This window comes from Neofelis nebulosa, chromosome 10 (genome assembly GCF_028018385.1).
Source record: "Neofelis nebulosa isolate mNeoNeb1 chromosome 10, mNeoNeb1.pri, whole genome shotgun sequence".
NCBI classification, from domain to species: Eukaryota; Metazoa; Chordata; class Mammalia; order Carnivora; family Felidae; genus Neofelis; species Neofelis nebulosa.
The window spans coordinates 15971310-15993116 of NC_080791.1; the positions used below are offsets into that span (position 1 = coordinate 15971310).

General features: G+C 41.7%; 1 protein-coding gene across 5 annotated transcripts in view; it reads left to right on the plus strand.

Annotated features, from left to right (window-relative positions):
- Positions 1-21807, plus strand: part of KMT2A (lysine methyltransferase 2A) — an 86477-nt gene that overhangs the window by 36393 nt on the left and 28277 nt on the right. For 2 of the 5 annotated variants that reach the window (XM_058686869.1, XM_058686872.1), the window contains 22 exons: positions 168-402; positions 2304-2368; positions 2780-3157; positions 3480-3553; positions 4540-4671; positions 5421-5534; positions 9618-9764; positions 10421-10516; positions 10754-10874; positions 11920-12042; positions 12495-12679; positions 13885-14058; positions 14971-15081; positions 15389-15462; positions 16090-16283; positions 16620-16726; positions 17565-17702; positions 18765-18923; positions 19178-19295; positions 19418-19496; positions 20780-20940; positions 21500-21682. In XM_058686869.1, coding sequence (XP_058542852.1) covers positions 168-402; positions 2304-2368; positions 2780-3157; positions 3480-3553; positions 4540-4671; positions 5421-5534; positions 9618-9764; positions 10421-10516; positions 10754-10874; positions 11920-12042; positions 12495-12679; positions 13885-14058; positions 14971-15081; positions 15389-15462; positions 16090-16283; positions 16620-16726; positions 17565-17702; positions 18765-18923; positions 19178-19295; positions 19418-19496; positions 20780-20940; positions 21500-21682 — 3168 coding nt within the window. The remainder of the gene's footprint in view (positions 1-167; positions 403-2303; positions 2369-2779; positions 3158-3479; positions 3554-4539; positions 4672-5420; positions 5535-9617; positions 9765-10420; positions 10517-10753; positions 10875-11919; positions 12043-12494; positions 12680-13884; positions 14059-14970; positions 15082-15388; positions 15463-16089; positions 16284-16619; positions 16727-17564; positions 17703-18764; positions 18924-19177; positions 19296-19417; positions 19497-20779; positions 20941-21499; positions 21683-21807) is intronic. The other 3 variants (XM_058686871.1, XM_058686873.1, XM_058686870.1) reach the window with 2 other exon arrangements.

The window sequence follows — 21807 nt, forward strand, 5'->3', positions numbered from 1 at the left end:
TATCTATGATGGGATATTTTTATTATGCCACATTTCATTTTTGGAGTCCCAGTTAAAATGAGGCTCGCGTGTATATAACAACATCTGTGGATTTTGAGGACCCCCCCCTCTGCTCCCAAGAAGGAACTAGATACTCCCTGATAACTAACGCCCCGTTTCTTTAACAGACAAGTCATCAATTGCTGGCTCAGAAGATGCTGAACCTCTTGCTCCACCCATCAAACCAATTAAACCCGTTACCAGAAACAAGGCGCCTCAGGAACCTCCAGTAAAGAAGGGACGACGGTCCAGGCGGTGTGGGCAGTGTCCCGGCTGCCAGGTGCCTGAGGACTGTGGTGTTTGTACTAATTGCTTAGACAAGCCCAAGTTTGGTGGCCGAAATATAAAGAAGCAGTGCTGCAAGTGAGTGGGGGTCTTACTCTGAGGCGGTGGCCTCTCAGCCGTGAAGGTTGTGTGTTTATGCCTGGTTTGTGGCAGGGACGCAGCAGAAAACTGAATGTGGTGGTAATGAGTCCCCTTGAGGTGCAAGGTTAAGTTGCCCAGTTGGATTTTGTGACGTGGCTAGGTTTGGGCTGCCCTTCAGTAAGAAATAGTCTGGGGCAGTGCTGTCCAGGAGAACGTCCCGCTGCAAGTAGGAATGTTCTCGGCTTAGTTCAGTGTGGTAGCCATTAGCCAAACGTGGCTGTAAAACACTTGAAGTGTGGTTAGTATAACTCAGGAACTACATACTTAATTGCATTTCATGTTAATTAAATTTAAATAGCCACACGGGCTGACAAATCTGTGGGGCACCTGGGCCGCTCTGTCGGTTAAGCGTCCGACTTTTGATCTCAGCTTGGGTCTTGATCTCAGGGCCGTGAGTTCAAGCCCTGTATTGGGCTCCACGCTGGGTGTGGAGCCTACTGAAAAAAAAGAAGAGAAAAGAAAAAAAACCTGATAAATTATATGTTTATATTTTATATATTGTATAAATTATATATAGGCCACATATATATGTAATATTTACATATACTCGATCTATCATCTATATATAATTTACATATATATTATAATATTATCTGTATAAATTTTCAAGTCAACTGACATCACGGCATTCAGGACATTGTGGTGATATGTTAGTAGAAAACTCTTGGCTTTCTTTTTTTTTTTTTTTTTTAACATTTATTTATTTTTGAGACAGAGAGAGACAGAGCATGAACGGGGGAGGGGCAGAGAGAGAGGGAGACACAGAATCGGAAGCAGGCTCCAGGCTCCGAGCCGTCGGCCCAGAGCCCGACGCGGGGCTCGAACTCACGGACCGCGAGATCGTGGCCTGAGCTGAAGTCGGATGCTTTAACCGACTGAGCCACCCAGGCGCCTCAACTCTTGGCTTTCTAACTCCTGGAATATTTTCATGCATATGGGATTTTTGATCTGAAAGTTTTGATTACTCGATCTTTTCCCCTTGTTTTAGTCAGCTTATGGATGCACTTTCTGCTCTCTGGGATAATTTGTTTGAAGTGAATTGAGGCGTTTGCACAGACAGAAATGTTGGTGACTGAGCATAAGGAGTACAGTGCCCAGACAAGGAGGAGATGTTAGCAGTAGGTATTTGCTGAGTGAATGGCAGCACGACAGTGATTTATAGAAAACGTGGTTGGGAGAAAGTACTTCAGGGGAGACAGTGTCTAGGAGACCGTAAGTAGTTCTGTGCTTTGGTTTAGTCTGTCCTTAAGCAGGAATCTTGCCTCCGTCCAGTTAGTAGAAAGAAGTGAGATAATTCACTGATCAGCAGAAAGGTACCTGACTGCAAGATAAACCTGCACTATAATTTAGGGGTTGACATGGATTTAGACTTCAAGTTAAGTTTCAGTTTCACTAAGTTGAGGGGTGGAATATATACAAAGCCCTGAGATAGACCTATAGCATTGTAGTCGCAGAGGCCTTGTTGGTTAATTTCAGTCCATTTGTATTTAGATTACTATATGAATATTAATCTCCTAAGGGAGCAGAACCGATCTGACTACAAGAAATACCAGCTGATCATTTTGTGTGTGGTGCTGGTCAGTACTAGGTTATAAGAAATTTGAGTCCGTTTCAAAAATAATTTGATACTGGCTCCTTTTAGAGCCTACAGGTAGGTAAAATTGCTGATTGAAGCATTCAAAGGCTCAGATTGAATCTGAGCAATCAACAGTGCCTTTTTTCAACTCTCAGAATGAACCTGAATAAAGGTTCACTGATTCTCGCAGGCCAATTGCCACTTGTTTCAACTGCTCTTCTTCTAAATGTAGTTTACTTTATGATATCCCTTGTCATCCTAGGATGAGAAAATGTCAGAATCTACAGTGGATGCCTTCCAAAGCCTACCTTCAGAAGCAAGCAAAAGGTAGTGTTGTAGAAAGATCTTCCCCAAATGCTTCCTGCTTTAATGCCATACAATCACGTGCATCTAGCGTAAAGAGAATGCTAATTTGTTGTTGTTGTTGTTGTTGTTGTTTAAGTACCGCTCTTTCCCAGCAAGTTGGTGTTTGTGGAAGCTGGATGGTAGTTACATGAGGGTTCATTTTATTATTTCCTTTACCTTGAAATTTTCCATAATAAAAAAAAAAAATTAATTCCTGTAAAAATTACAGTGCATTCCATTTCCTAGAGCAACAAAAGTATCCCTATTTCACCTGACCAGCATGAGCCTTCCAGTGTGAACTTCAGCTGCAGGAAACTGAGAATAAGGTTATGTTACATTCCTCTACTTCTGTCTTAAGTAAAATTCTTCTTACAATCTTGTGTTTCCTCCTAGCTGTGAAAAAGAAAGAGAAAAAGTCTAAGACCAGTGAAAAGAAAGAGAGCAAAGAGAGCAGTGTTGTGAAGAATGTGGTGGACTGTAGTCAGAAGCCTACCCCGGCAGCAAGAGAGGACCCTGCCCCCAAGAAAAGCAATAGTGAACCACCCCCTCGAAAGCCCGTCGAGGAAAAGAGTGAAGAAGGGAATGCCTCTGCCCCAGGACCTGAATCCAAACAAGTTACCACCCCGACTTCCAGGAAGTCCAGCAAGCAGGTCTCCCAGCCGCCTCCAGTCACCCCCCCACAGCCACCAAGCACAGCACCGCCAAGAAAAGAAGTTCCCAAGACCACTCCTAGCGAGCCCAAGAAAAAGCAGCCTCCGCCACCGGAATCAGGTGAGTGAGGAAGGCAAGGAGGAATAGCTGAACCAGAAGAACACCTCTGTCTTTCTTAAACAGCGTGTGGAAACCTGACGTGTATGTTTTTAAGCCTTTAATTCAGAAAAATTAGCTCTCTTTTAACCTGTTTACAGAATAATAGAGAAATAGAAGCAAAAAAACCCAGTGAAGTCGGAGGTATTGTCTTCATTTCCTATTTAAAGCCCAGAGTTTCAATAGTTTCCTGTGTTTTCTAATGCCCCTTTCCTCACAGGCCAGTAAGTCCTAAAAGTGGTCATTGCTATTTAGCACTGACTGTGATTTATGTTGAATTCTTCAGGTCCAGAGCAAAGCAAGCAGAAAAAAGTGGCTCCTCGACCAAGTATTCCTGTAAAACAAAAACCAAAAGAAAAGGTGAGGAGAGATTCGTTTCTCTGCCATTGCTCGGGGATGCGTCCCATCCTGTAAGGCAATAGTCTTGCCCTTGGCATTTACGTGATTGCGTGAATGAAACCGCGTATCTGCTTCTAGGAAGATGGCAGTGGACTTTCTTAAAATTGACAAACTTCAGGTTTAGGCTTTCACTCGTTTTGTTTTTTTGTTTCTTTCCCCTTGTTCCTTTCCCCTTCTTTGTGGTCCTCTATGCTTAGGCTCATGTCGCAGGCCACTTTAGGGTAATTGTTTTTGCCTTCAGCATCCTTTAGTGACATTTGTCTATAACTATCACCCTTCCCTGTGTCCACGCTGTTACAATTATATGGAGAGAGACGGGTCTTCAAGAATCTTCTGGCTCTTTCTGCTGTCTCTCTGTGCCACCATAATGGTGTGTATGAACTTCCTGGTTGATACTCTCAAGAGTTATCAGCAATGCCAAAGAGGGGCAGATGCCAGGGTCTTAGGAGGCCTTACTCCAAGGTCATTGTCTGGCTTCTGACTGTAGTGATAATCAAGCATGGTCATACTGACAAATTGAAATCATTGACGATCACAGAGCTGGGAACACTTCTGTGAGCATCCCAGGCGGGTTAAACAGGAGTGGAGCGATCGGCCACACATTTGATGTGCAACTGAAAGATCTAGAAAAATGGCCGAATAAACTGCTCCCGTGCTGTCACTTCCGTTTCATTGTGCCAACAACCTCGGCCAGCGTCACAGACCACGAAGAAGCAAGCCAAGGACCCACAGGGGAGAGTCCTGGAATTCTTCTTCTCGGGTTGTGATACATATGTAAAATGCCTTTCTGGAGAAAAGAATCTGAAGATTGACTCTCTGTGTCTGTAGGGTACTTCCGTGGAGATGTGTTTTCTAGATCTGTTAGACTTGTCGTTTGCATTATCTGTTACAAAGGCAAAGGCAAATAGGGTGTGGTTTTGTTCTTCATCCATCTTCTGTCTCTGTAGGAAAAGCCACCTCCAGTGAGTAAGCAGGAGAACACAGGCACTTTGAACATCCTCAGCACTCTCTCCAATGGCAATAGTTCGAAGCAAAAAATCCCAGCAGATGGAGTCCACAGGATCAGAGTGGACTTTAAGGTAAAGGTGTTCTCGTGACCATGTAGTGTATCAAGCGTCATGGACTTTAAATCAGAAAAATGATGTTAACCAGGGGTGCCTGGGTGGCTCAGTTGGTTAAGTGTCCGACTTCGGCTTGGGTCGTGATCTGAGTTCATGGGTTTGGGCCCCGCGTCTGGCTCTGCGCTGACAGCTCGGAGCCTGGAGCCTGCTTTGGATTCTGTGTCTCCCTCTCTCTCTGCCCCTCCCCCGCTCACACGCTGTCTCTCTCTGTCTCTCAAAAATGAATAAACATTAAAAAAAAAAAAATGTTAACCCAAGGTATTGAAAGAAAGGCAACTCGACACCAAGTCAGGGAGTAAGAACTACCATCAGAAGGTGGGTTCAGGGGTGAGAGACACCACTGTTTGCGGGCTGGCTAAAGAACACAGGCATTGACGCACTCCTGACCATCGTGAGCAATAAAAGTGCATTTGGATGAGAACAGTGTCTGAGGAAAGAATTCATTCACATAGGAAATATCGAACCACGATGATGGCTTGAATCAGCGAAACTTTAAGGAAAAGTCAGTCCCAGGGTATCTTTTAACAGTGTGTGTGTCTGAGATTCTAATTTTGTAAAGCAGCAGTTCTTTTCAAACCCACTGAAGTGAAGTATTCTGGACACTATGCTGTCACTCTGGTTCTAGGCTTTCCATCCTCACTTTCGTTCCAAAGCAGTGTCATTGTAACACTTTCATAAATGACCTGTGTCTCTCTCTCTCTCTGCAGGAGGATTGTGAAGCAGAAAATGTATGGGAGATGGGAGGCTTAGGAATCCTGACCTCTGTTCCTATAACCCCCAGAGTGGTTTGCTTTCTCTGTGCCAGTAGTGGGCATGTAGAGGTAAGAAATCCTGCTTCTTGGTACCCCAGAAAGTTGAATGGTAGATTATTTTGCTGTAATGAAAGAATCATTTATTCTGTTTCGTTGGCGTGTACCAGGTGCTACCCCCTCTTTAATTTTATTTAATTTTTAAAGTAATCTCCCTGCCCAACGTGGGCCTCAAACTCAACCCTGAGATCAAGAGTCGCATGCTCCACAGGAGGCCTCTAGGTGCCCTGGTATCTCCTCTTGAAACCAGCCACCGAAGTATTTTTGAAGATTTTGTAGAGGTTTTATGAAGGAATCTGCCTCTTAGTAGAGTAGCAAAAGTATTGAGTGTGAAAAGTTTAATGGTCTCATCTCTTAAATTCACTCTTTTTATTAGAGTTCTGATATTTCTGCTACATGTCCAAACATGGAAAAACTGTTACAGTGCTCTTCTAGAGAAAGATATGGCTATCTTATATTGAATATCAAAAACCCCTTGTCTATAAAGAGCTCTTGGCAATTAATAAGAAAAAGGAACAACACCCACTAAAAGAAAAGGCTAAGGACAGAAATATGTAATTCACAAAATGAGAAATAAACATGGTGGGAGGTGTCCTAGAGCCTTCTGATGAACAAAAATTGGACATTAAGCATTAAAAAGATCATGTGGGAAGGGACACCTGATTGCCTCAGTTGGTGGAACATGTAACTCTTGAGCTTGTGTTGGGTGTTAGCCCCAGGTTGGGTATAGAGATCACTTAAAAATAAAATCTTAAAAAAAAAAATCACGTGGGAAAAAAAGATTTGGAAATAGGGACTTTCCGCTGGTGGAAATCTAAATGTTACAGTCTTTCTTTCTGAGCTGATTGTTCGGAAATACGTATTTATCTTTAAAATGAGCATACTGTCTAACCCAACAATTGTACTCCAGGCATTTATCTTAAGGCTATAATTAGATCAGCAAATAGGTATATGTGTACATACATATGTGCGTGTACAATACATACACGTGTATATAAACATACGTGGACATAATATATACATGTATTGTATACGTACATGTATATAATAAACCTTTCTCTATATATGTAATAAATACAAGACTTTATTTCAGTACTCTTTAGAGTGATCAAAAATAGGAAACGGCCGAAAGTTTGTCAGTAAAGAGCGGGGGCTTGCTTAAAATAATCATAGGACATGCATATAAGGGCAAGTATGAAGTCCTACATAATAATACAGATTGATATTGACATGGAAAGGTGTCCTTGACACGTCACTGAGTTAAAATAGCAGGTTACAAAGTAGTATGTAAAGCGTGATCCCATTTTGGTTTGGACATTGTTTTAAAAACATATTCAGAAAGAGTTGTGGAAAGATTTACATCAAAATCTTAAAAGTGTGGTTGGGTTATGGTTGACTTGTTTTCTCTTTATTTTTCTTTATCCTTTTGAATCTTGTGCAGTGAATATCTGCCACCTTTACAGTAAGAGAGAAAAAAAAGCACAATTTAAATAGAAAGCAGAAGTTTGTCATTCATACAATCCTCAATTCCAGAATGCCTCCTTCGCTTATTACTTTATCACATATGTATTTTAGTATCATAACGAAATTCCAAACCCAGATTGGAATGTGGATATTGAGCAGTCCGTGAGACTCATTCACTAGCTAAGAGATTCAGCCCTGCCCACTTGCTATGTTAAATTATACATTAGCAAAATTATACATTATTGTCTGGTGTTCATTCATTAAGCAAATCTATTAGTGCCTATCATGAACTATAATATTGTTCTAAGTGGTGGGGTTGCTTTAGATACCATTGAGATTAAGAATATTCAGTGTACGGGTGCCTGGGTGGCTCAGTCAGTTAAGTGTCTGACTTTGGCTCAGGTTATGATCTCACAGCTCATGGGTTCGAGCTCCACGTCAGGCTCTGTGCTGACAGCTCAGAGCCTGGAGCCTTCTTTAGATTCTGTGTCTCCATCTCTCTCTGCCCTTCCTCCGTCCTTCTCTCTCTCTCTCAAAAATAAAAAAAAAAAAAATTAAAACATTAAAAAAAAAAAAAAAGAGGATTCAGTCTGTAATTGATTCTCCGCCTTTTGGCTAAGAGCAAGTGAAGAATATTCGGTCTATAACATCAAGGGTCCGCTGTATCTCTTGTATGTAATCTTTATACTTTGCATCCATACATATGCTATCCACATGAATAACTTGTAGCACCAGTCCTTCAACTTCTATGATAAAACGATTTTTTTCAGACTATAATTGCTTTAATTTAAATTGTGTAGTTATGCACAGCAATCCCACAGGATTCCTAAAAACTGAATTAGAAAAGGAATAGCCCACTGCCTGCATTGCACTCCTAAAACATAACCAGTGCCTAATGAATTCTGGCATTTGAATTTTAAAAATCTTTTTATGGTGGTGTTATTTCAGGTTTGCAGAAAAGTTAGAGTACAAAGAATTCCCATATATCCTTCACCCAGATTTCCCGAATGTTAATTGTTTAAGTTTATTTATTTTGAGAAAGAGAGAGAGCCAGCAGGGGAAGGGCAGAGAGAGAGAGAGAGAGAGAGAGAGGGAGAGAATCCAAAGCAGGCCCCGCACCGCCAACATAGAGTTAGACGTGGGGCTCAAACTCACCAACTGCCAGATCATGACCTAAGCCGAAACCAAGAGTTGGAAACTTAACTGACTGAGCCACCCAGGTGCCCCTCAAATGTCAATATTTTTATTTGCTTTATCCTTTTCTCTTTGTGTGTCCGTATTTTACAAAGTGAGAAGTTAAATATGTGTACACATTTTATACGCAGACACATTTTTTTCTGAAACTTTGGGAGTAAGTTGCAGACGTGTCCTTTTACGTCTGAATATTTGGTGTGTATTTCCTAAAACCAAGGACATTCTCATGTAATCACAGTATAGTTATCAAAATCAGGAAATTAACACTGGTATATTACTGTTAACCTAATCTATAGACCTCATTTAGACTTGACCAGTTGCCCCAATAATTCTGTTATGGCAAAATAAAATTCTTTTTTTTTTTTTTTTTTAAGTTTATTCATTTATTTTGAGGCAGGGGGGAGCACAAGCGGGGAGGGGCAAAGAGAATCCCAAGCAGACTCCACTCTGTCAGCATCAGGCCCCATGTAGGGCCTGAACTCATGAACGGTGAGATCATGACGTGAGCCGAAATCAAGAGCTGGATGCTTAACCAACTGAGCCATGCAGGTGCCCCAGCAAAATAAAATTCTTACTCAAAATTTTTAAAAATGCCCATATGAAAATATCATTTTAAAATTACAGATGGAAAGGATAAACCAGAGCTTACAACTGTCTTTAGTGTATTGTCGGAAACCTTTAAAACCTTCCCAGGGTACCTGGGTGGCTCTGTCAGTTCAGTGTCTGACTCTTCCTTTTGACTCAGGTCATGATGTCACAGTTCATGGGTTCAAGTCCTGGTTCATGGGTTCGAGCCCTGCGTTGGGCTCTGCACTGACAGCACAGATCCTGCTCGGAATTCTCTCTCTTTCTGCCTCTCCCCTGCAAACACACAAAACCTCCCCATTTCCCCCTTCCCATAGCTCTTGTAGCTTGCTTATGGCACTTAGCCACATTCTGTTAAATCTGGGAATGTATTTATTATATATAAAAAAATACATATCTATATAGTTACTTTAAAAATATTTTTTAATGTTTATTTATTTTTGAGACAGAGAGACAGACCATGAGTGGGGGAGGGGCAGAGAGAAGGGGAGACCCAGAATCTGAAGCAGGGTCGAGGTTCCATGCTGTCAGCACAGAGCCCGAGGCAGGGCTCGAACTTACCAGCCGCGAGATCATGACCTGAGCCAAAGTCGGACACTTAACCGACCAAGCCACCCAGGCGCCCCTGTAGAGTTATTTTTTTAATTCTACTGTTATTACCTTAGTCCCCTGAATCACCTGCAATGCCTAATATTGGACTTTTTTTTTTTTTTTTTTTTTTACATAATCATTGGTGAATGATTATATGTTGAATAAAACATGTTGGGCTCCTGTAGCCTGAAGTATATAGATAGGATTTGGTTGCTATTTCTTCATGTTATTTGACAACTTCTATGTTCCCATCTACCCTAGTTTGTGTATTGCCAAGTCTGTTGTGAGCCCTTCCACAAGTTTTGTTTAGAGGAGAACGAGCGCCCTCTGGAGGACCAGCTGGAAAATTGGTGTTGTCGTCGCTGCAAGTTCTGTCACGTCTGTGGAAGGCAGCACCAGGCTACAAAGGTATAAAACTAAGTGATAGAACTCTTTAGAGGACTATCCCCTCTCTCCATCTCTGCCTTTTGTTTCTGGGTTTTGTACCTATATTTTTTCTTTGTTGGCTTAGTCTAGCGTGACTATTTAGGTATAACTCATTGCCTATTTTTGTGTTTTAATTTGGGGCATATAGGAGAAAACATTGTCATTAGGTAAAATCCCCCAAAGTAAATCAAATCTACCCGATAAGAACATTCATCACCGAGGACCTTTCGCAGGACCTCAATCCGCATGCTTTCGCTGAGAATAAATAATCCGTGAGAAAATTTAAACTGTTGTCATGATGTGCTATACTTTACTTGCAGATAAATATGAAAGGGACACTGAGTCATAGGTGTTTCGAGTGAATTGATGTGATATCCACCTTTGCCTTTAAATTTTCTTTTTCATTACAAGTGACACACAATATTATGTTAGTTTTTGGCGTGCAGCTTAGTGATTCAGCACTTCTGTACATTACACAGTGCCCACCGTGAGAAGTGTCGTCGGCATCTGCCAACGCACGACACCGTTACAGTCCTAGTGACTATATTCTCTACACTGCACTTTCCGCGTCTGTGACCTACTCACTTTATACCTGGAAGTTGGTAGCTATTCATCCTCTGCCTTTATATTTCCTACAGCAGCTGCTGGAGTGTAATAAGTGCCGAAACAGCTATCACCCTGAGTGCCTGGGACCAAACTACCCCACCAAACCCACAAAGAAAAAGAAAGTTTGGGTGAGTGCACACATCGTGCTGTTTCAGAGAGAACTGGCATGGAGCTCTGGGGCTCGTGCACCTTGTAACGGGGAGAGCCTTGCTCGAGGATGTCATTGTAACAATGTTTTGGTCTCGTTATTAAGGAAAGGCGTCCCAGGGAAGAAGTCCACTCTGGAAACTGATTGCATCCGAGATCTTTTTAAATGAGATGAGATACTAAAAGTGAATTCCTGTTGAATTTCTTTTCTTTTCCAGATCTGCACCAAGTGTGTTCGTTGCAAGAGCTGTGGATCCACGACTCCAGGCAAAGGATGGGACGCACAGTGGTCTCATGATTTCTCACTGTGCCATGACTGTGCCAAACTCTTTGCTAAAGGTACATCAAAAAGGCCGGTTTTATCAACTCTCAGGGGTTATATTTGGTTGCTCTGGAGGTGAACTGAACACTCCAGGGAAGTGAAGTAGAAAGTCTTGCACATTTTGTCAAGGGTACCATTTAGACCATTTCCTAAGTTCCTGGCCTTGCTCTTTTCTTCACGCGAAGTATCACAGCAACTAGAAATATTTTGTTAGCTTATATGGGAAGAATTAAGGGGACTTGTTGTAATAACTAACCACAAAGAAATGCTCTAAGCCATTATTTCCGAAAGTAAGGTACATAGATGTTTCATTGTTTCAGAAGTGATTTTAGGTGGTATTGAGTCAAACATTTTATTTTCATAGATATGCTAGAAAAAAATTAATAACTAATACGTTAAACTCGTTTTGCTGATTTAGGATAATAATGATACAAAGTTTACTATTGGAAGTTATACTAATATAAGCAAGTTACTAATATAAGCAAATCAATGTTAAGTCTATTAAGAATGATAGAGGATATTATGGATAAAACAAATTGATGAAGGTTGTATGTTGTGCTGAACTTTTCGAAGTGCTGCTCTAAGCTCTAACTTAAATCACTAGGAATAAAGAGGTGTAAATTAACTGTGTTATTTTACACCCATATCCTCACCTTTTTAAAAAAATATAGACATTTCTTTGGAATGTTCAAGAGAGAAAATTCTCTCTTTCATTCTTTTTTTATTGTGTCGTCTGTAGACTCTACCCCATGACCTTTAAAAATGAGTCTAAGTAAGGGTGCCTGGCTGGCTCAGTCCATAAAGCATGTGACTCTCGATCTCAGGGTCGTGAGTTCAAGCTCCACGTTAGATGTGGAGGCTACTCCAAAAGAAAAGGAGTCTAAATGGAATTAGTGGTATGTTCTAAGAGCTCAGAATAATCTTGACGCCACACAGATGTGTGAGCATCCCATCGGAGATCTATGCTGGCGTTGTTAAGAAGTTCCGGCACATAGAAGCCCCAGCCTCAGAGGTGCCGGCACGGGGCCCAGAGCCCCGCTGAACCGCGTGCTTTGCTCACAGGGAACTTCTGCCCTCTGTGTGACAAGTGCTATGACGACGACGACTACGAGAGCAAGATGATGCAGTGTGGGAAGTGCGACCGCTGGGTCCACTCCAAATGTGAGAATCTTACAGGTACAGAAGGTTGGAGTCTTTTTTTTATTACAGTTTTCTTCTTTCTTGGTACATTTACAGCCCCCAGAGTAATCTGTAAACGTAACATGACGGCCATGCTGTTACTTAGAGTCGTTTTAAATTTCCCTTCTTGGTCTCTAGAATAACTTAAATAACTTCGGTCTCTAACACTGTCGTGTTAAGTTGTGCTCGTTTATCAGGAACATAAACATTTACAATATTCATTTGCTAGCTTTTGGTGGGCACCGTAACCGGTCGATCCTCCAGTAACCAAATCCTGGGTTAGTGTTGCTGGCGTCCCTTTGGAGCTCAGTATGTGGGGATCAGTTCCTCGGGGATATTAGAGTCTTGCTACTGTTCCTAACCTACAACTTTATATTAAATTCAGTGGAGTAATGTCCTCTTCTCCCTGTCTGCCACCCTTCAGAGCACCTCAGCATCTTAGGTTTTTGTTTTTCCAGATGAGATGTATGAGATTCTATCTAATCTGCCAGAAAGCGTGGCCTATACTTGTGTGAACTGTACTGAGCGGCACCCTGCAGAGTGGCGACTGGCCCTTGAAAAAGAGCTACAGATCTCTCTGAAGCAAGTCCTGACAGCTTTGCTGAACTCTCGGACCACCAGCCACTTGCTCCGCTACCGACAGGTAGGCCCGAGTCTCATGTCGGTTCCTAAGAGTTTGTTCTGAAGTGGGTTTTCTCCGGTGATGGAATGTTGGTTTATTTGCTCTGATTTTATTTTGCATCATTCTTCGTTCAGTTTTGTAGAGTCACTTGTTTTGGCTTTCAACCATTAAGAAAATCTTCAGGGCCGGGGTGCTTGGGTGGCTCGGTCAGCTTCAGCTCAGGTCGTGATCTGGTTCAAACCCCGCGTCAGAGTCTGTGCTGACAGCTCAGAGCCTGGAGCCTGCTTCGGATTCTGTGTTTCCTCTCCCTTTCTCTGTGCCCCTCCCCACTCCTGTTCTGTCTCTCTCTCTCTCTCTCTCTCTCTCTCTCAAAAATGAATAAACATTAGGAAAAAAAAAGTTGGTTTTTTTTTTTTTCTAAAGAAAATCTTTAGAGCCCAGAGTAAGATCTTGTCTAGGGAACTTCTTTGCTGTTATGATAAGAAATTTGGACTTTCTACTCTGAAGGGTCTGAGAGGGACCAATGAAGAGCTTCACCCAAGAGTAACCTGATCAGAATTGCTTTTTTAGAGAAAAAGTGATTCTGACTAGAAGAGAGAGGAAGGATTGGTGAGGACTGAGGCTAGAAGCAGGGAGAGTGGTTGGGAGGCAGTTAGATCAATCTGGGGAAGAGAGAGATTGAGGGCCTGATCTAAGACGATAGTCATGTGGCTAGAGACCCTTTGCCTCTGGGAAATCCCTAGGCTCCTCGGGGCACAATTTGTAAATCACTACTTTTTGTCTATTTTAGTCGTGAACTATATACACCTGTAGAGCAGTCATTAGAAACTCAAGGTAAAATGCTGAAAGAACCGCACGGATAACTTGAACTCAGAGATAGGCTGTTGCTTTGTCTCTTGATAGAACTCCACATTTTGGATAGGAACATTTGCAATCTCTGTCTTCCTCAGAAGGGACTGGAGGGTGTCTGTGTTTTCATACGAGGTTTGGAAGTTATCAGGCAAAGCTTCTAAGTTCAAAGTCACAGACTTGCATGGTCAAAGTCTTAGAGAACTGGCTCGTTCCGATTACTTTTTCTGTTATTTAAGAAATCTCTGATTATTTTCACGTTCTTTAGGTTTAATAATAGGAATCCTTCCGTGCTATCTTTATTAATTTTAATAGAATTTACACGGGTGCCTCATTTTCAGTGTCAGGTAAAAGAAACCTGTCTTTCCTGGCAACAGGCTGCCAAGCCACCAGACTTAAATCCTGAGACAGAGGAGAGCATACCTTCCCGCAGCTCCCCGGAAGGGCCTGACCCGCCGGTGCTTACCGAGGTCAGCAAACAGGAGGAGCAGCAGCCTTTAGATCTGGAAGGAGTGAAGAGGAAAATGGACCAAGGGAGTTACACATCCGTGGTATGTCTCTCCAACGAACTACCAACATTCCAAGTGCCATTTTAGCTTCTTTGGGTCTTTTGGGGGATGAGGCTTGGGAGTAAGCATTAAAAGATGGTTTGTATTATATTTAGCAACGTCATGTGGATTTAAATACCTAAAAATATGTGAGCTCTCTTAGCTCTGTGTTTCAGAAGACAGGGAGGTAGTGTCTCAGAACGGTTCTCTGGTTTGGCTTTCATCTGAGTTCGCTGGAAATCATTTTTGCCTTAAAATTAGTTTTATATTTAAACTTTGTGGGAACATGCTAACGTGAAGTTACTTGGTTTGCCCCTTTTGAAATCACGTCTGAATAACGTGTCTTTCAGTCTAGGATCTTTATTATAGACAGATAGATGTCTTTTAAATGTATGGTTTTAAGGATGTATGGGGATGATTGTTATCTCATGGTCCATATTTGACATTCATTTGTTGATGGGGCATCCAGCTGGCTCAGTCAGTGGAGCATTCGACTCTTATCTCCGAGGTTGTGAGTTCAAGCCCGACGTTGGATGTAGAGATTACTTAAAAAATTACAAAATTTAAAATAAAAAGAACGTATGGGAACATCTGTAATCTCATGGTCCACATTTGCTGTTCAGTTGTTTTATTCATTTTAATCTGAGTAAAAAATCATGGTCCTATTTGGGTAACTTGCCTTGATAACAGCTAATTTATTTGCATACTTGCTTTATTAGCCTGGCTTCTCTTGGCTGCCGCAAGTTAATTGAGAACTGAATTCAAAAAGCCTCCACTAAAGACAAATTACACTGCATTAAAGTAGGGTGTCCATTTTCTGTTGGATTTCTGTGCTGGGTGATTTAGGAGGGAACAGGAAGTGGTTTTGAGATCACACTGCTTTTTGAATAATTAATACTTTGTTTTTGTATACAGTTGGAGTTCAGTGATGATATCGTGAAGATCATTCAAGCAGCCATTAATTCAGATGGAGGACAGCCAGAAATTAAAAAAGCCAACAGCATGGTCAAGTCCTTCTTTATTCGGGTGAATGATATTAATAGTTCATGTTTTTAATGCGCATCTATGGGTAATTACTCTGTGAGCAAAACGGATTTGTTCTCTTCTCCGATTTGTTTTGCCATGTGTGTAAAACATCTTTTGGTTTAGTTAATTCCTCTGATTCTTTGGGAGGAAATTGGCGAGGTTGCCAGAGTGGATGGATCTTTCCCTTAGTGGCCTGAAATCATCCTCATAGTGACAGGGAAGCTGGTGTGAAGTTGTTAGTTTTTGTGTGGTTTCCAAATGGATGTTCACATGCTTACATTTGTTTGTTTGTTTATTTTTCTGTTAGCAAATGGAACGTGTTTTTCCATGGTTCAGTGTCAAAAAGTCTAGGTTTTGGGAGCCAAATAAAGTATCGAGCAAGTAAGTAAACTTGGTATTCCTTTTTTTTCCTCCTCATCAGCTAGAAATTTGAGAGTTCTGACATTTCTAGATTAAGGTTTCTTTAGGCTAGGTCTTAATATTAACAATTAATCATTTGAAATGCCTTTTCGATGCTGCTTTAGAGATAATACTTAATGTTTATTATAGTCTGTTGCCCATTTTTTTTCTTTCTTTATATGTTATGTTTTCCGGAATTTGGCTTAACTTGTGGCAGAGGTACAATCCACGTGCTATATATGCAGCTCAGTATTTGGACTTGTGATAACCGGGTTCTGTTTTGTTTGGTTCAAATGGTGCTCTCTCCTGCTCTTGAGTCTCCATATTTAACTTAAAAATTTTATTCTACTAAATCCTTTTGATTCTTTGATAAAGTTATCATTTGTTTCTGGAAGTTTCACCAAGAGTCATGTATCGAGAATATATTTTTTTAAATAATAAAGTCCTGTATGTGTAGGCCGTTTTCACAATCTGTGGCTTGTTCTTACATTCTGTGAATGGCTCGTGCATGGGGCTGTAACCTGATGATGCCAAGAATTTGATAATTTTGTGTAGTTCTAGGTGTGTCGTAGGAGGTCAATAAATACTTGTTGAATCAATTATTTTCAGCAGTGGGATGTTACCAAACGCAGTGCTTCCACCTTCACTTGACCATAATTATGCTCAGTGGCAGGAGCGAGAGGAAAACAGCCACACTGAGCAGCCTCCTTTAATGAAGAAAATCATCCCAGCTCCCAAACCTAAAGGGCCCGGAGAACCAGACTCTCCAACACCACTCCATCCTCCTACACCACCAATTCTGAGTAAGGCACCAAATGAGTCATTATCCATTTCTCTCTAGATGCAAATGATCAACTTCGTGAATCTAAATTTAATACACTTGCATATTAGAAAGAAATTTCGAGGTCATCCTCAAATGTAATACAATCATTGTTTTCGCTTAGCTTGGACCGATAACAAGAAATCGATAGAACCGCTGTAACACATGGCGAGATAACATAACTTTGAACACGTTTTGAAAGTGTTTATTTTGTAAGCTGCAGGCTATTGAAGCCTAAGTGGGTTTTTTTTTTTTTTTTTCTTCCTGGAAATCAGACGTAGTATTGCCAATTTTAACTGGTTGTCTTTTGGGTTCTAAGGTACTGATAGGAGTCGAGAAGATAGTCCAGAACTGAATCCACCCCCAGGCATCGAGGATAATAGACAATGTGCATTGTGTTTGATGTATGGTGATGACAGTGCTAATGTAAGTACCTTGGTGTAAGGGGTCCTACTTAGCAGATGCTCACATGAACTGTGTGTCCTTTGTGTCTAAATTTGATGACTGGGTGCCATTTATTTAACGAATGTTGGTCACCTGGCATGTGGCACTTGGGGTTTTTTCTTTTCTTTCATTTAAAAGATGATTTGCCTTCAATTAACCTGCTGATGTCTCATAATTTCTACAGGAAATTCCTCAAAAAGATTTTATGAGAGTCCATAAAATATGTAAGTTGCATATTTAAAGGCTTGTGTTTAACATAGGATAGCAGAGTGGTCAAGATCCCCAGCCCTGGCAGGCTGCCTGGATTCATTTCTCTACTCTGCTGCCTACTTATTGACCTTGGCGAGGAGCTTAACCTCCCTGACTCTCAGTTTCATCTTTAAAATGAGGATAATGATAATACGTAACCACTGCGGGTTATAAGGATTAGAGGAAATAATGTTCATAAAGCTTTATTTAGTGCCTGGCCCATAGTAAGCTTACAATAAGAAAGGTTTTATAAGAAAGAAACGCACGCTAAGAGAACTGGCTTGGAAATACGGTTTTAAAGAAGTCAGTGCGCACTTTCATAAACTTAGCATGTACTGCTAATGTTTGTGTTCCCTATGTTTGTAAAATATTTCCAGTCCATGGAAGAGGTAATCTAGAAAGGTGAGAAGTAGAAACAGAAACATCGAAAAATGACTTTCGATCTTTGCGTGCATCCCCGAGTTAAAGAATTACTGTTGATGCTACCTTGACTGAGATAAAGCTAATACCAAGGAAAACCTTCTTTGGCATTATATTCTTTAAAGAAAAAAGAAATCTCTTGATTTCATAGGATGCTGGCCGTTTGCTATACATTGGCCAAAATGAGTGGACACATGTAAATTGCGCTTTGTGGTCAGCAGAAGTGTTTGAAGACGATGATGGATCACTAAAGAATGTGCACATGGCTGTGATCAGGGGCAAACAGCTGGTAAGACCTGTGTAAATGTTACAGAAAAGATCCTCTCTCTGTTTCCAGGTGTTTTCTCTTGGCTAAATGCTACCTCGCTGATGCTTTTCATAGTGCCTTCAGAATGGTTAGCCAGCAGCAAATAGTGGTGTAGACTATAGCAGATTGCTATTCTGACCCCTGGAGGATGGTACAAAAGAAACAGAAAACAAAGTACTGTCTAGTTTGGGAGATAATTTGTGCAAGAAGGGTGTTACTTTATTAAGTGATTTAGACAAAATGACCTCAGAGGTCCCAGCTGAATCAACACCCTGTGGTTCCATAGGATAAACCCACATAGATACACACAGGAAGAGGGATGTGGAAAATGATCAGTAGAAGCTGAGAGTAGTCCGAAAAGGCCACGAAGGAGTAAAATTTTTAACAACTATATTTGGAAGGAGGGACGAAGATGAAGGATTGTAAGAAAGAAAGAAAGAAAGAAAGAAAGAAAGAAAGAAAGAAAAAGGGAGAGAGACAAGCAAACAGAAAGCACATACAAAGAAAACATGTCAATTGCATGGAGAGGACGAAGTCTTCTGTGGGGAGGAGCCCAGGCTGTGATTGACAGAATAAGGTGCTGACATACAGGCTAGTTGAAGGAAGTCTTTGAATCATATGATAAATTTAATCTGTTAATAAGCCTAGTAACTAGAGAACCCTTATGTTTCTGATTGGTATACTCTTTCCAGAACTGAATTCTTTTGGATATAGTACCTTTCTAACAAGATGATGTTTTTAGTATCAGTCTTCGAAATTTGGTCTTCTCTAAAGCAATCGTGCATCCTAGAAAAAAAAAAAAAAACTGTTTGGTTTAAGTTCTAAATCAAATTGTGATATTTAATAGTTCTAGGGCCTAGGGGCAGTGGGAGAGAGAGGATTTGTAGAGGAGGATTTATGGCTCATATCATTTCTCTATAATTCAATTACCAATAAAAGAAATGAATTGTAGGAAACGCAGAATGGGGTAATTCTTTAGAGATGGAAAGTGGCTTAAAACATCTGAAAGTCTGACTTAGGCCTCTGTTCTCTCTGGATGGTTAGAGATGTGAATTCTGCCAAAAGCCAGGAGCCACTGTGGGTTGCTGCCTTACATCCTGCACCAGCAACTATCACTTCATGTGTTCTCGCGCCAAGAACTGTGTCTTTCTGGATGATAAGAAAGTATATTGCCAACGACATCGGGATTTGATCAAAGGCGAGGTGAGAACTCCCGTTACTTTTCGAATTCTGTAGGAGTTCAGGGAAAACAGGCTGAGGACAGCGAGATGGTAAGCTTTGTGTTACCTTCCAACTATGTGTTCCTAGAATCACCTTCTCTTGCAAATACAGAAGTCCTCCTGTGAAACAGCAGGGTGATTTCGAGATCTGCTCTGTACTTTGCCCTCTGAGAGAATCGGTATCACGCATATAATGTGTAAAGGGGCAGCCTATTAACAGCCGGATTTTCATTTTAGGTGGTTCCTGAGAATGGATTTGAAGTTTTTAGAAGAGTGTTTGTGGACTTTGAAGGAATCAGCTTGAGAAGGAAGTTTCTCAATGGCTTGGAACCAGAAAATATCCACATGATGATTGGTATGACATGGGCCTCCGTTGTTGGGGAAGGCTCCGTGTATCACTGGGGTACTTTCTGGTCTCTGGTTTAAAAGTGAGCCTTCTCATTATCTCCTCTAATCAGTTCTTCTTTCCTTGGTCAGGCTCCATGACAATTGACTGCTTAGGAATTCTGAATGATCTCTCTGACTGTGAAGATAAGCTTTTTCCTATTGGATATCAGTAAGTAGCACTGTAGAGAGAAGACCCCAACCCCCGCAGCTTGAGCACCCCGAACCAGGAGCAGGTCGTTGAATGGAGAGCCATACTTGTTAGCTACTTTTAACTGCTACTGCAAATTAACTCCGTTTTTTGCTGCTTCTTGTAGATTGGGACTAAAGTATCAGTTTATGTCCGCTAAATCCACGTATAGAAGGAAAGTACTATTGACATACTTTCAGAATCATTTCCAAACAAAACCTAAATAGAAAACGTGGGGGGCGCCTGGGTGGCGCAGTCGGTTAAGCGTCCGACTTCAGCCAGGTCACGATCTCGCGGTCCGTGAGTTCGAGCCCCGCGTCAGGCTCTGGGCCGATGGCTCGGAGCCTGGAGCCTGTTTCCGATTCTGTGTCTCCCTCTCTCTCTGCCCCTCCCCCGTTCATGCTCTGTCTCTCTCTGTCCCAAAAATAAATAAAAAATGTTGAAAAAAAAATTAAAAAAAAAAAAAAGAAAACGTGAGGTCAGTCTCGTAAGAGTTCCGTTTATCTGGATTCAGAAGTCCAGATTGTTGTAGTGGATCAGACAAACCCCTCATGCCTCTGTCCTCAGTCCAAAAATAGAAACCCCCCCCCCCACAATAATAATCATATTCTCCAGTGAGAATTTATCATCTTTCCTATGTGAAGCAAATGTTTGAAACTTCTAGCAGGCTGACAGTGTAAATTTAAAATTCCTTTTCTAGCTCTCCCATTTTGGAGTCTCATTTTGCTATATATACTCACAATTTATTCTGCATTCCAATTCTGGCGGCACAGTCTATACTCTGCATTTAGCCGGCGGCCCTTTGTATAAACCAGGCTCCATCAGCATCCCGCAGATTGGAAGCAGTTACATTTCCCTTGTCTTGTGGGGCTTTTCTCCCAAAGGAAACACTTCAGGTTTGCTCTTTCCTCACTTTGTACACCCGGTGGGGCAGTAATCCCTTCCCGCAGGTCAAGGACTATTTCTTGTAGCAGTTAGTATTTTTCTTTCTCTGCATTTTAGGATCTTGTACTATTTTTGTCTCCTGCTTACGCTACAATAAAAAAAGATGTTATGCTATTTTCTGAGAGACTAGGAAAAACCAAGCATCTCAAAAAGCTTGGAACGGCCTAGCCAGGGGGATCTATAATAAGAATCCATGAAGTGAAGCTGAATTCTGTCAACCCAGGAGGCCAGGGAACCGAGGATGAGGAGAGGTTTGGGCACGTGTTCGTCTCCGCCTCTGTACTCTCGCTGGTGGTGATTTTGATGGATCTGTTTGCCAGGTGTTCCAGGGTGTACTGGAGTACCACGGATGCTCGCAAGCGCTGTGTGTACACGTGCAAGATAGTGGAGTGCCGTCCTCCGGTTGTAGAGCCAGATATCAACAGCACTGTGGAGCACGACGAAAACAGGACCATCGCTCACAGTCCCACATCTTTGGCAGGTGAGACTTTAATCGAGATGGGACTTGAGTTTGATTTTTGGGAGTACCGTGATCGAAGGCAGAAAAACGTCATCCCTCTGGGAGGTGTCATTTGTTTCTATTTTTGATTTTTACCTTAATTGCTTACTTTTTATTGGTTTGTTTATTTTATTTTATTTTATTTCTTTTAAGATTTAATTTTTTTTTTTTCAACGTTTATTTATTTTTGGGACAGAGAGAGACAGAGCATGAACGGGGGAGGGACAGAGAGAGAGGGAGACACAGAATCGGAAACAGGCTCCAGGCTCTGAGCCATCAGCCCAGAGCCTGACGCGGGGCTCGAACTCACGGACCGTGAGATCGTGACCTGGCTGAAGTCGGACGCTTAACCGACTGCGCCACCCAGGCACCCCTTAAGATTTAATTTTTAAGTAACCTTATACACCCAACGTGGGGCTTGAACCCACAGTCCCGAGTTCAAGAGTGCATGCTCCTACCGCGGAGCCAGGCAGGCACCCCCATTTGATGGATATTTTAATTGGACTTTTTTTTAGTAACGAGTGTTTCTTTCCTACCACAGAAATTTCATCTAAAGAAAGTCAGAACACAGCTGAAATTATAAGTCCTCCCTCACCAGACCGACCTCATTCGCAAACCTCTGGTTCCTGTTTTTATCATGTCATCTCGAAGGTCCCTAGGATTCGGACACCTAGTTACTCTCCAACACAGAGATCCCCTGGCTGTCGGCCATTGCCTTCTGCAGGTAAAGGACCTATCTCGTTGACGAACTTGACCCGAAAAGGTTAGCTCAAAGATTAGCCTGTGGTTCTTGCAGGCAACTTTATCTCAGTGACTTTGGCTCGTTGAAAATCTTGATCGTTGCAGTTT